This window comes from Hemicordylus capensis, chromosome 2 (genome assembly GCF_027244095.1).
Source record: "Hemicordylus capensis ecotype Gifberg chromosome 2, rHemCap1.1.pri, whole genome shotgun sequence".
NCBI classification, from domain to species: domain Eukaryota; kingdom Metazoa; phylum Chordata; class Lepidosauria; order Squamata; family Cordylidae; genus Hemicordylus; species Hemicordylus capensis.
Window position 1 is genome coordinate 364,684,999 of NC_069658.1, and position 14,784 is coordinate 364,699,782.

At 48.1% G+C, this 14,784-nt stretch overlaps 1 protein-coding gene across 12 annotated transcripts in view; it reads left to right on the forward strand.

Moving 5' to 3' along the window:
- The first annotated feature begins 5,598 nt into the window (after positions 1-5,598).
- Positions 5,599-14,784, forward strand: part of ABLIM3 (actin binding LIM protein family member 3) — a 196,378-nt gene continuing 187,192 nt past the window's right edge. For all 12 annotated transcript variants that reach the window (XM_053297264.1, XM_053297267.1, XM_053297266.1 and 9 more), the window contains exon 1: positions 5,599-6,546. In XM_053297264.1, the coding sequence (XP_053153239.1) occupies positions 6,531-6,546 (16 nt within the window). In that variant the 5' untranslated portion in view covers positions 5,599-6,530. The remainder of the gene's footprint in view (positions 6,547-14,784) is intronic.

The window sequence follows — 14,784 nt, forward strand, 5'->3', positions numbered from 1 at the left end:
GGGCCTGTGCGATTGGCCTCTGCGTGACCGAGGCCAATTGCACAGGTGCACAGCCTCCAAAATGGCCGAGGGGAGAAGGTGAAAACTCGCTGAAGAGCTGGCCGAACTGGCTGGAGGGGGGCATATAGAAAGCTGGCGGGGGAGAGGGGGAACCTCCATGGACCCTACCCCCGCCGTCTGCAGGAACTCCCCCAAGGGGGATAAAGTAAAAAAAAAATTAACAAAAAAGGTCCGCAAACCCCCGAACATTCAGGGGGTTTGGTCCGGGGTCAGATTGAACAGGGGGTGGTTCAGTTCGTCCCCAAACTGTTGAACAGAACCGGCTCGACGTTGAACTGGCTCAACGTTGAGCCGGTCTGCACATCCCTACAAATCTTATGCCAATGAATTCTATAAGATAGCTTTGTGAAGTGCACTTCCTTTTGCCTGTTCCAAACCTACAGCCAATCAATTTCATTGTGGGATCTCTTTTCCAGATTCCCCCCGCCCCCCAGGGAACATCACAGCCATTTTATGTTTGATTTGTAGGGAATTGTTAATTTATAATTTATTTCTAAGACTTCAGCCTTCATCAACTCTACCTAGATCCTCAGATGCCCCCTCCAACACCAGTGGTTTAAGTGCATTTAGCTAACTCTGCTTGAAAACTCTCCTTGTACTACATCATCCTTAGCTTTTAGCCATTCTTCTCCCATTTGTTTGTCTAGCACAGTGATTCTCAAACTTGGGTCCTCAGGTGTTATTGGACTTCAACTCCCATAATCCCCAACCAAAGGCCACTGAGGCTGGGGATTATGGGAGTTGAAGTCCAATAACACCTGAGGACCCAAGTTTGAGAATCCCTAGTCTAGCATGTGATTGGCTAGCTGAGTGTCCTAGCACTCTGTCTCATAGGAGCCTACCTGCCTGCCCTTCTTTAAGATCTGCATCAGAGGCACTGCGCCACTTGCTGCTGCCATCAGAAGTAGGGGGTGACCAAAGATAGGGCCCTTCAGGGATGAAGACTCTCGCCAGAGACTGTCAGTCAGCACCTACTTACTCGCTTTTCAGCACCGGGTGAAGACTTTTTTATTCTGCTGAGCTTTTGATGAATGATCGGTTTTATTGTTGTCGTTTCTCTGCTTTTATATATTTATTTTTAAATGTTTGCAATTTTTAATATTGCATTGCTTTAATTTAGTGCTATTTTATTTTGATTGATTGATTGATTGAACAGCTTTTTCTGAAATGCAGCATAGACATCCTTTAACTAAATATACACACATTTACTTATTTAAATGATGTGCTGCCTTTCAGAAAAAAGCTTTCTGAAAGGGCAGCCTTTAATAAAGGATAATGCTATTCAATGATTTACATGTGAATTGCTGGAAACAGGGGCATGGGGAGCTTGGCTTCCTATGCAAAGTCCTCTGGCGGCTCCCCCTCCCCCTAGGCTTTAGAATCCCTCACACTGTGTGTGTGCCCCCCAAGCCACACCTCCTGCACCTGATATCAGACACAAGAAGGCAGGGCCAATGCTGAAGATGGAGCTCATCCGCTCTGGCAAAGCTTCCCTTCCCCAGTCAGTGGTTCGTGGAATCACCGACTGGGAGCTCCTTTTCCCACCTTATTGAGGAGGCAGGGAAAGGAGCTCCCAGTCAGGGATTCCATGAACTGCTGACTGGGGAAGGAAGCTCTGACGGGCCCCGTCCTTGGCGTGGACCCCACCCCTTGTGTCTGACGGGTGCTTCATGAGTGAATCAGCTCCCTGTCTCGTCTTCAGTGTCCCATCTCTGCTCAGTTCTGTGACACACAAGAGTTTTCTGTCCTGCTGCAACAACACACCTGCTTGTTGTCATGGCTGCTCCCAGTATTGTGGCACCAGCTTCCCTTCCCCTTCAGCACCAGCACAGAGTCAGCTCGCTGGAGAAGCAAAACATAAGAGAGATCAACATCAATACGATGGGCACTTAACAAATCCCTACAAGCTTAAGCTCTGGCTCAAAGTGTGTCATAGGATCAGGCCTTTGTCTCACAGAAAGCAAAGAGTGAATGATAGTGCTGTGGAAGTTCAAAAGATCCTTTAGGAATGTTGCACTGAAACCTGCACAAGAAGCTTCTTATTGATTTCCAGAAATAATAATAATTATGATGATGATGATGATGATGATTTCTATTTCTTTAGAAAGAAATAGAGGTTCTTTCTATCAGAACAATCAGGTGTGGTATACCGTAGATATTTTCCCCAGATCCTCAGTGTGGTGAGTACTAATAAATAGCCTCACACTAATAATAGCCTCACACTCCCAATTCCAATCCTCTGACCCCACAGTGGCAGTCACATACACTCACAAACACGCACAAAACATAGAACCATCTCATTCCATGCATAACTAAAGGCAGAAGCAGAATTCACACAGCCTTCTACCTGTCTCATCCTGTCACCAAACAGAGAAGAGGCCCCACCTGCCAATGACACAACCATGGGGCCGTTCCGCTGAATGTGTTCAGGGTTCTCATAGAGCACAAAGAAGCCTCTTTCATTCGCTCCAAATTCCACGGCCATTCCTTTGAACTTTGGCAAAGGGCCCAAAAGGTTCTTCAGGTGTGCCGCGAACAGCCTAAGTCACTGTTCAGCTATGATAACTGGCAGCATTCTATGGTCCCTTTGGGTGTGTGAGAGACGACACTGATGCAGACTGGCACTTGATACTAAAGATATGCCCTGTTGTTACCGTTTGCAGAGTGATGTGTACTGGTAAAGCGGCAAAAGGATCCTGTTTATGGCAGGTGGACCAAGTTCACCCACTGTGCTGTCAATTCCAATCAGATCTGACCATCAGAATGCTACATATTTCCAGGGCTTGTGCTGATGTAGATGACTGGATGTGTTGGCAGAAATGGCTTGTGGGTGCTTCATAAGTGAATTAGCTCTCTGTCCCATCTTTGCAGTGTCCCATCTCCGCTCAGTTCTGTGACACACAAGAGTTTTCTGTCATGTTACAACAACACACTTGCTTGTTGTCATGGCTGCTCCCAGTATTGTGGCACCAGCTTCCCTTCCCCTTCAGCACCAGCACCGAGTCAGCTTGCAAGAGAAGCATAATACAAGGGAGAATGTGCGATGTTACATCAACATCAATACGATGGGCATTTAAAGTAAGGTTCAGTTGTGCAGTTGAGTCGGTGTCAACTCCTGGTGCCCACAGAGCCCTATGGTTGTCTTTGGTAGAATACAGGAGGGGTTTCCCATTGCCTCCTCCCGTGCAGTGTGAGATGATGCCTTTCAGCATCTTCTTGTATTGCTGCTGCCTGATATAGGTGTTTCCCGTCCCTAAAAGAGTAACTACTGGCTCAAAGTGTGTCATAGAATCAAGCCTTTTGTCACACAGAAAGCAAAGAGTGAACGATAGTGCTGTGGAAGTTCAAAGGATCCTTTAGGAATGTTGCACTGCAATCTGCAAAATAAGCTTCTTACTGATTTCCAGAAAAAAATATAAGTTTTTTCTATCTGAATGCCAGTGTGGTGTAGTGGTTAGAGTGTTGGACTAAGACCATGGAGACCCAAGTTCAAATCCCCATTCAGCCATAAAACTCAGTGGGTGATTCTGGACCAGTCACATATCTCTCAGCCTAACCTACCTCACAGGGTTGTTGTGAGGATAAATATTCCCATGTAAACTGCTCTGGCCTCCTTGGAGGAAGAGCGGGATATAAATATTAAATAAATAAATAAATATTTTTAATAATAATAATAATAATAATAATAATAATAATAATAATTAAAAAAAATCAGGTGTGGTATACCGTAGATCTCCTCCACCCCAGAACCTCACAGTCATTTCCTAATAAATTAGCAGCAGAGTTCCCAGCAAAAGGTAAAAATAGAAAAACAAACAAACAAACAAATAGGTTTGAAGACTGAAGACAAAAGGCCTGGGAAAAGAATAATATGAATGTTTATTGTTGTTTGGGTTTATCTTGTTGTTTGTTTGCTAGTGTCTGGCTGTGTGTCTTGAGTTCTTATATCAGTCATTTGGGGATGTGTACAAACTGTGGGTTGAGCACTTTTTGAGCAGGGGGACCTTAAAGAAAAAGGAGACCAGATCTTTACCTGCTCTCTGCTGCCCCATGCAGCTTCCTGCTGGGGTGGCACAAATCCGAATAACCCCTGCTCGGCAGCAGCATGCACATGGCATCCGTGCATGCCTGGGCACCATGTTCATGTTGGCACCGTGAGGGGGGTTATTGGGACTTGCACCACCCCAGCAGGAAGATGCATGCGTGTGTGTGTGTGTGTGGAGAGAGCAGGTTCCCTGCCCCAAAAGTGCTTGTACAGTTTGAACCACGGTTCATGCACATCTCTGCTCAGTCATTTTAGTGGAATAGGATAAAGCTAGATATTTTTAGAATAAAGAAAATTAGAAATGTGGATCTCTCTGGTACTAAGCCATAGCTACGGTAGCTGCATTACAGACAAGATGCATCCACCCACCTGCCCAGTTGGAGATTTAATTAAGAGTTGGAGACTCTGTGGAAGAAGCTGAATCCAGAAGAACGACAACTCTAGCAATTCATGGTGGGGGGGAATTGAACATGGCATCCCACAGAGGGACAGAACAGGGGCAGGGATTTACCAGGGACAGATCCCCCCAAATAGGGACTGTCCTTATAAAATACTATGCATCAGCCTTTGAACTCCAGAATGTAGCACCACTGGTGTAAATTTGGGTGGGGAAAGACTTGTGGGCCGTCTTAGGCTAGTAATGAAAAGGAGGTGGAAGATACATTTGCAAAATAAGTAATAGGGACCACTCACTGAATGTATCCATATAATGTATCCAGAGAAGGAATGAGGCACATTCCCATGAAATAATTCCCCCTCTGAAACAAAGACATTTAGCTTCAGAATTTAAAAATGGTGAAATACGGCTGCTGCTGAATACAATGGTTACACACTTATATGAGACTTTTATTATGCTCTATAACTGATACCTTGTTTGCCTCATCACCGCCTTACCCAGGACCTTAGGGAAGAGAGGGCAGTTGCTCTCCCAGATCCTGTGTTCCAGACCAAATTATTTCTGAAGCACACCTGTTTGTTTGTTATGAAGCATTCTGGGGAAGCAAGCATGCAAAATGGTCTTCAGATACTCGGAGGTTTGGGTTCCGGGTGTGATGTTGGTTTTTGCAGTTTCATCTTGGATATACCCAAGAGTCGGCTTTTGAATCTTGCTGTGAATCGTGCTCCTGGCCAAAGTCTCTCTATGCCTCCCCCACCCACCCCCAACACCACTGCTATGGAAATGGTGGACTGGACTTGGCTGCTGTTGTGCCCATTGCATGGATGGGAAACGGAGACAACTCAAACGCCGAAGTGAGATTTGACGTCAGTTCCAATCTCCTTCCACTGCATCACAATGGCTATCAAAATGAAACATTTTTCACGTGACTCTAGTTGGGCCTTGCTGACATTAACAAACTAAAACAAACTAAAACACTTAACATACAATAATAGACCTGTCCCACTTGTTAACCCGAGGCATTGCCTGCAATGAGCACCGTCACATTTCCGCCAGCAGGTGGCGGCAGGCGGCATCCCATTTTCGACCAGCAGCAGTCAAGCAAGCCCTGCCCAATGGAGCTATTTTTCTCCCTCACTCCGCCCGTCTCTCCGTTTCATCCCAATTTGCATCCAGCCCTGTCTTCATGGAAACTCCTCCTGCTGCACCTGAAAGAAGCTCCTACTGACAAACTTGGCTGAAAGGAGGTGAGCGCTAGGCGGGGCTCCTCTTGAATTGATCCTCGGCTTATGAACTGGAAAAGGAGGCGGCGGCGAAGCGGGGCTGGGGGGCCGCGGAGAGAATGAGCTGCTTCTTCGTTGGCGGCTAAGCAAGCTGGGCGCCGAGACTGACTCCCCCCGCCGCGTCTTTCCCGGATCCACACCCCCTTGAGCTATAAGAAGAGAGCTTTGGCTGGCTTGGCTCTGGGCTGCGCTGCATGACAGCTCCGACCGAGCCCGGATTCCAGCCTCGCGCGGCGTCGGCAGCTTGGCTTCGGGCTCAGGATCTGCGGAGGAGGCGGAGGAGGAGGGCTGCCTGCCTGCGCGCCGCTGCGCCCCGGGGATCGGGGCGGGGGAGACAGAGGGGCGGGGGCGTGCGTGAGGGCACCTTGCCTTGGCTGCTTCCCAGGCCGGTGTTCCCTCTCTCTCTCCTTTTCTAACCCCACCCTTGACCTTATTATCTGCCTGCCCAAGATTAAGCGCCAAGACAGCAGCCCAGAGAGAAAATAGCATGGGATCAAGGAGACACCTGCCGATGAACTAGACTGGGACCTAACGGGAAGAGCGATCCCGAGAGAGAGACACGTATGTTTCTCTAGCAAGCAACCCCCCCCCCCCGGCCACACGCACACCTTTTTTCGAAAGAGCCTCTGCGAAAGGAACGAGGGAGGGAGGGAGGGGGAAGAACGGGAGGCGACAACGGAGAGAATTGAAAGGAGAGTTCCCCCCTCCCTTTGTTGGATGAGAAGATCCACAGAGCCGGATCAAGATGAGCAGCACCAGCAGTAAGTACGGCTCTCTTCCTTGGCATCTTTGCCTTGGCAAGCGGGATCGCAGCTTCCTGGGCACGGGGTCCCTCCTGGGGATGAGACTGTCACAGCAGTCTGGGCTTCAGGTTGCTTTGCTGTCTCCGGGTTGCCTTCTCCCCCCCCCCCCCGCGCCCCGCTTTGCCATTCTGTGCAACGAACAGACGCAGAGTCTGCGCCGGCACCTCTCCCGCTTCCCACATCGATATATGTTTGATGCCGGGGTTTAGAATGTATTGTTGTCTCCGCTCCGTCTGACATGGGTTGAGCGCTCTGTGCGGCTGTCTCACGCGCACACACACACACACCCTCGCCCGCCCGCCCGCAATGACTCCAGTGGTGTAGTTTTCTCACTCTTGTCTTCAACCTGTGCCCCCGATTCAGTGGACGCAGGCACGCTGCTGTCAATGACTATCCCAGGGCAGAGTTCAGAGGTGGGGGCACAGGTTGAATCAGTCTTGGGGGTCATGGGTCTCGGTGTTGTTGGTGCATACCTACCCAGGTGCCACCCTATTATACAAGACTGTAAGGATCTATGCTGGATCTTGGTCTGTGATGGGGGAGAGAGGGAGGGGGCGTTCCCAGAGGCATCACCTCTGAATTCCCAAATAAGCAGGGACAGGCTATGATATGTGCTGCATAAGATCCGGCTGGGTGCTGGAGGGTGCCCATTTTGTGGTCCTGATGGCAAAGAAAGAACATAGCCATTAGACACTTCAAACTGCTGTCTCCTGTCTTTTGGCGAAGCACTTCCATAATTTTCTTCCTCCCTTGGTTATAAAGGTAAAGTGTGCTGTCCACAGAGCCCTGTGGATGTCTCTGGTAGAATACAGGAGGGGTTTGCCATTGATTATGCTTTCACTCTTTCTGCTCAAAGGATGCCAGCCTGAGCCACCTTTGCAGCACACTCACTGTGCCGATTATGGGAAGACCCATAGCTCATTGGTAGAGCACATGCTTTGCTGGGGAGGTCTCTTGCTTACGTCCCCAGGGGTCACCACTGCTGCCAGTCAAAGTAGAGAATACTGACCTAGATGGGCCAATGGTCTGACTCAAGAGAAGGTGGCTTCATAGGTTCATCTCACATATATAGCTCTGTTGTGTATGGCAGTTTGGTTTGTGTTAGTCTCCTTGGAATTTGACTTTGAATGCCAGAAGTCTTAAGTATAGAAGACGTGGATTCCCACGTGGAGAGTGACAGCCAATGGATTTTGGTGTCTCTGTCTGTCTTGGGGTTTCTCCCTTTTTCTTTCTGCCAGCTGACTGACTGTCTTGTTGGTCCTGGGTTTCCCGATGCAAACAGGTGGTGCTGGTGCAGCTCCCAGCCAGATTGCAAGGAAACATTCCTTGGCAGCACATTTCAGCCCAGAGAACAGGTGATTCGAGATGTCTCAGGCTGGGTCACGGACAACTAACTTTCCAAGTGCCCACGTGAGCCACACCTGGGATCTGTTTTGGGCAAAAGGTTGCTGTGCTAACACAGTCAGACAATAGGTACCACATCTTTCTTTAGCCAGCAGATGCAGGATAACAAAACACACCAGCTGACCTATAGCATCTACCTGGGCACTGCATTCAAGAACTGGTAAATAAGTAGCTTTGAGGGGAGGGAGTGGTATTTTTTTCTGTCTGCCTGGCTCAGAAGGGGTGAGGGAGCAAGTGCCCCCAGACAAGTAACTTGCCCTGCTGCCCATTCCTAGACCTCTAGGGCAACTTGAAGGAAAGGCTCACTTCTGTTGATGTTTAGGATGGGAGCATTCATGTGGAATAGACACTATTCTTTTTCTTTCAGAAATCTAACCTGTAGGACACAATTTGCTCCTCCAAGAAATGCATTTCGCCCCTTCCCTACCACACACACACACATATGGTGTGCGTGTGTGTGTGTGTTAGTACCTCCAATGGCCTGGCCTCAATGTCTGCAGGGAACGCAAAAGCAAAGAACAGGATGGTATTTTTTTCCTCTCAAGGCAAGAGACATAGATAAATGACAAGCGCTTGGTGGTTGTTTCATTCTCCAGAGCTTAATAGCCAGTTTGGAAGCTGATAATTACTGTTTGCCCGACCAGTGTTTCATAAATCCATTATTGTGCCACTAAACGTTGCCCCCACACATTGTATTTGTGGGCAGTGCTCACAACCAGCCTAACAGGGTGACTGACACATTTACCACCTGCAGCAGTGTGATACGAGAGAGGCAGAAAGACCGCCTCATGGCTTTCACCTGCAGCAGACTTCTTGAACCCAAGAAACCTGGGGGTCTTCCCCTACTTTTGCCGGTGCCTGGCTGAGCCAGTCTGGAATAGGCACAGATTGACTGAGCCGATCTGTCACGCCGTGTTTGTGTGTCTTTGTCTTCCCCTCTGTACTGTGGCACCGAGATACCAAATGACACTCTCCTCTCTTTGCAACGCACTTTGTGCTCTTTCAGTATGTTACAATGAATTGTTTCTTCTAAACCTTCATGAAAGTCTAAAAAGCAATAACCAACCCATGCTGATTTAGTCACAAGCTAAAAAATATGGAACTCTTGGGCTGGCCAGGATTAAAACAAAAGTGTATGCCTACCTCTCTGTCTTTGTGGGAAGCCTGTTTTCAGTGTCTGTACTCATTTATTATAATGCTGCTCCTAGCACAATGCACCTCCTTATGATGCACAGGATGGGTGTGGAGGGAGGGCTTGTATTGCAAGAACCCCTGAGGGGCTACAATCCACTACAGGATCCTTGTCTATGAGGGCCACCCACCTACTCTCAAGGGTGAAGGGTACTACAGACTGCTGTCTCTGCAGTGGAATCCCCAGATATACTGCTTTAGTTCTCCCCATTGGAACGAATGCCAACCGTTCACTTATATGGAGAGACTTCATGGAATGCATTCCCAGGAGGGAAACTAAACCTTGCCCCGTTACCACTACTCACTGAATATTATACCTGTTTCGATCTGCATAGCTTCATCCTGGATGCTGCTTAACCATCACAGAGTAGAGTGTGACGCTAGATACCAGTTGCAGTGGAGTAACATGCCCTCACCTCTTGCCTGTGGGCTTCTCAGAGGCGTCTGGTGGGCCACTGTGTGAAACAGGATGCTGGACTAGATGGGCCTTCTTGGGCCTGATCCAGCAGGCCTGTTCTTATGTTCTTATGAATGTGATGGTATCTTGGGAATTAATGGGGGGGGGGAGGGAGAAGAAGAGATTTTGCCAGACTTGGGATCAGGTCTCCATCATGAATGATTCCTTATGCTTGGAAGTCCCGTGACTGTCACATAGTTTACCTTGAAACAAGTTGGGGTCATGCCCATCTGATCCTCTAGGAGTGTAGGGAGCTTAAGATGCACAGCACCTCTTAGGGACTGATTTATTACCATCCATGCAAGTCTTTGTGTCATATACAGTCCTCAGTGTCCTAAAGTGGAATATTAAGCTAATGCTCTTAGCGGCTTCCATCCCAGACTGTTTTAATTCCCCAGCTTACACATTCTTCAGTATTTTATTTCTTCTGACCAAGATAATTAGAAAAGGTTCCATTGGCAGCTACTCTCAGTGACACTCATCCTAGGAGATTTCAGCACTCGGACAAGCTCTTCCTTCTCTGAAACACTCTAGACTTCAATCACGCCCCCTCGGCTCTTTCTCCAGCATTGATGTGCGCATGTGCTTCCAGGGATCTGATTTCTTCTGTGCTCCCTTGCTAGAATATATATTGCCATAAAATAGTGGCTCCCTAGAAATTTGCCTATCCAGATATCATTGAGTGCACGCTAGACTGGATGAGAAGAAGATGATGACACTTGAGGCACCTCACAGTAATATGAAGTACGCACAACCCAGGCATGGAGACTGAAACGATGCCTTACATATGACCATAGAACTCACTCAGAAAAAGGGATAAAAGGCAAATGTTCCTATAGTGTGACATGTATGTACTTGATTATAACAGCAATGAATGTACCACTGAGAGACCTTAAAGGCCAAGTTGAAGACGGATCATCCTGGAGAGAATCTATCTACTTGGTCTCTAAGAGTCAACACCAACTTGACAGCACTTAATCAATCAATCAGAACCCAGAATGATTCAGTGGATATTGTGTAGGACTTGGTCTCGGGAGACCCCTGCTTAGCCATGAGCGAGCTACAATATCTCAGCCTCTGTGCTTCACTTTTAAAACAAGTATATTTGTGCCCACCATCGTAGGTTTGTTGTGATGATAAATGAGATGGTGATGATCATAAAGCACTTTGGCAAACTAAGGTGCTATTGACTTGATTAATCATAAATAATATTTCTCATACTATCTGGTGGCCAGGCAAGAGACATTCGAAAGGCATCTCGGTGGAAGTAAATCAGCACCACACCCCATTGACTTTCATGGAACGATGTCAGTTTATAGCAGCTGAGTATCTGCCTCATAGATTCCTTTTAAGCCTCTTATTTCTAAGCCATATGTTACAATAATATCGGGATTCTGTCTGGAACTAGTAAGGGGAGAGGAACAGCTGTTTTGTCCCAACATATTCTATTGGGTATGGCTATCATCAAAGGCCCCTGCACATGAAACAGTTACCATGTTGATGTGGCTTGTAATTGCCCCTGCAGGATGGCAGCTTCATGTGGGAGCCATCTGCGTGCAATGGCTTTGCTGTGCGGTTGGATCCCACCCTGTGGTCCCCCCCTCCATGCCATTTCAAACTGTTGGCAGGCCTAGACGTGATGGCTGTTTGGTGTGAAGCTAGTCAGGGTCTCCGGTGACTTAGGGGCAGGATCTGTCATGCGCTTCATGCCTTTGGCCTTAGCAGCACATATCATTCAAATCACTGCCGACAGATATTTGAACACACTGTGGAATTTCATGCCAAGCTGGACTGGCCCTTGCATGAAGCAGCATGAGCCAGTTGCCTCAGGTGGCGGTGGGTGCTGCCACCGCCACCCTGCCTGTGTGTCTGCTGCTGCTAGCTCTCCTCTCTCTTCCCCCACTCTACAGGGGTGTGGTGCCTCCTCTTTCTCCCCCTGCCCTGCTGGGATGCACTCCATATGATCACTATCTGCCTTCCACAATGGCTGCCAGCACAAGCAGCAGTTCCTTGTCTCCACTCTCTTCTGGGAGAGAAAGTGGAGGGAGAGGGAGCGGCTGGAGTGCCTCCACACCACTTTCTCCTCCTCTACTTTATTTTATGGAGAGAAGAGGAGAGGAGAGCTTGGGCAGTTGCTGCTGCTGCTCCTGCTGGTGGTAGTGGGTGGGTACAGAACCCACCTGGAGCATACACTGGTGGAGGAGATGAGAAAGCAAAGGAAGTGAGCCCTGGTGTGGGGAGGAGAGAAAGTGGATCCCTGTAGTGGGGGAAGGCAGCATTTGGCACCCAACAACCTTGGCCCCCTGCTGATGCCGAAGTAGGCCAAGACTTGGCAGACGCTTACTGTGGGTACCCCTGCTGCTGTTTACATGGACTGCCATGAACAAGCACTGTAAAGTATCCCGGAGTGTTGCTACAAAAGAACAGAGAATGCAGTCTTCTCTCCATTACATACGGGGTCATAACATACAGAGATACAGGAGCTTGCTGGAGAGAGTTACATCATAAGAAGAAAGGCTCTTTGTTCTTTCATTGATACTGAATTTAATTTAGCATTTGAGGGGGCCAGACTAGAATCTGTAGCATTGGTATTTACATGTGTAAAGCTATTAATTGACCTCCTGTTATAGTTAGCACTACTAATTAGCTACAAATAGATTCATAAGGTTATAAATAGGTACATCAATGCCTCTGAGCATTTCTTCTGAAGCTGGGTCCCTTGATACGAGCCATTGCCAGAAAAGACACAGAGAGCAACTTTCCCAATCTAGTCGGCCAGTCAGCGCTGAGGACATATGTGTTTGGCAGAGGGAAAGGGGGCTCTTCCTAACCACACCCCCCCTCCAACACCCACATGTGTCATGTCGCTTTTAACTGCACATCTTTTTATGCACCCAAGTCCATATTCTGCATCCACATCTATCATTCTTTTTTAAAAAAGTGAATGTTTGTGTATCTCAGTGGATTCTCCACAGACGCTTCAGTAACTCTACTTTTGCGAATGCTCATTTCTTTGGATGGTGTGGGAGGTTTATGATCTTACCGAACTGGTTGATGCACAGCCCCCTGCAGAAACATTTCAAGGCTCTCTTTTTTCGTTTTACATAGCACATTAAAGCTATTTATGAATGAGTAGGTACATGAGTGCACAAGCGTAATTGCATTTATTTGATTTGATCGGAAAGGGGGGGAAATCCGGAACCCACAATTTTGAGAAGCAGTAGTACTAGTTCAGAAAGATATAGCCCACCTTTCTGGTTCAAGTTTTATGGGGAGTACATGGGTCAAAACAGCAGTCAAGAAATGATGCAAGGGGCACTGAAGCTAGCATAGCCACACAACATAAACCACAGTTGCTTACAAGTCAGTCCCACGGAGTTCATTGGGATGAGCTTCTAATATATAATCTGATTTGCAGTCTTCATCTGCTCTACTCTCAAGTTCTGCTATTGCAGTTTAGAACAATACGGTGTTTACCTGAATCCAAGACTAGGTTTTCTCCCAAGTTGTTTGATGTTAGAAATTGTGGGGTAGTCTTAAATTCAGAGTGCTGTTCCTTTTGGGTAAATGCAGATATAAACTGTATTTAACCTCTGTTTTAAAAGGGGGTTGTTTTGTTTCCTATTCAGGGAAATACAGATATCACCATTAAAAGCCACATTTTGAGACGTTTCTCTTGAGCAGCCAAGCCCAGACTTTGGCAGCTGAACTTGGGCTTGCCTGCCCATGAGAACTGGTCTTGGAGAGCTCTTGGAGGCGAGCTGGTCTTGGGGTAGCAAGCATGACTTGTCCCCATAGCTAAGCAGGGTCTGCCCTGGTTGCATATGAATGGGAGACTTGATGTGTGAGCATTGCAAGATATGGGGATGGAGCCACTCTGGGAAGAGCAGAAGGTTTCAAGTTCCCTCCCTGGATTCTCCAAGATAGGGCTGAGAGAGTTTCCTGCCTGCAACCCTGGAGAAGCTGCTGCCAGACTGTGAAGACAATACTGAGCTAGATAGACCAATGGTCTGACTCAGTATATGGCAGCTTCCTATGTTCCTAAAACCACCACAATTCATGTGGATCCCAGTGGTGTTGAACCCAGCACCACAGACTGGCTGTTAGCCAAGCTGAAGGGCACAAATATACCCTTAACCTGACTCCCGGGATTGTGTGTCAGCATGAGCTGCTTGTAGCTCGTGCTGACACAGAGATAGGTGCCTCGAGCATCCATCCCCTAAGGGAATCCCACAGTGAACTGGGCGCAGCGCACGGAACACTGTGGGATTCTTGGAGGCTGGAACAACGGGATCGTGTGGGAGTGCACTCCATGTTCCCACCAGGTAAACACTGATCATCTGGGTGGAAGGCAATGTTTGGGAAGCCTCCCCCTCCCCCCCAGTAGGTCGTGTGAATGGCCCCTCTGTCTCTAAAGGGTTCCTAGCCAAAATAGGTCCCAAGATCTCTACATATTTCTACAACCCTTGGATAGGAGTGATTTCACCCCCCTTCCTCAATAACTCTTTCTCTCATTTTCTCATTTCTTTTCAAGAAAATTGGAAAGAGCAATTCCCTAGGCCATTGATCTGAAACGAACCACACCTAAGCAAGTGGACAGTGAGTCACTGAGGCTTTTCTCACACACAGCCTATCCCATTTTAGGGAAGCCCAGCCTGGGTTAGGCTGCGCACGAGATCTACCAGGATCAGGCCCGATCCCAGCAGGGCAGCGCCCCAGCCTGGCTGTAAGCCGAGGTAAAAGGAGCAAGCACTCCCTTAACCTGGGCTCCATGCTCATGTGTGAACTCTGGCTGCTTCCAGCCCAGCTGCACACAGAGACAGGTACTTGGAGCACCCATATCCTGGGGGAATCCCCCAATGCCCTGGGCTCGGAGCACAGTGCATTGTGGGACTCCCAGAGGCCATGACATGTTGTCCCAGCTCTCCAAAAGTGGATCTTGTGGGGACTCCCACCAACATTCTGACAATCATCTGGGGGGAAGATGAGTGAAACAAAGCCTTCCCTCTACCCTCCCACCCTCCCGGTCGTGTGAATGACCTCACTTTTTGTATGTCTTACAGACTTTGCACAATCCTATGCCTCCCCATAGTGGCTTTTGCACAGTTGCTTGCAACATTAATGGCAGCTCTCTTGTGCGACAG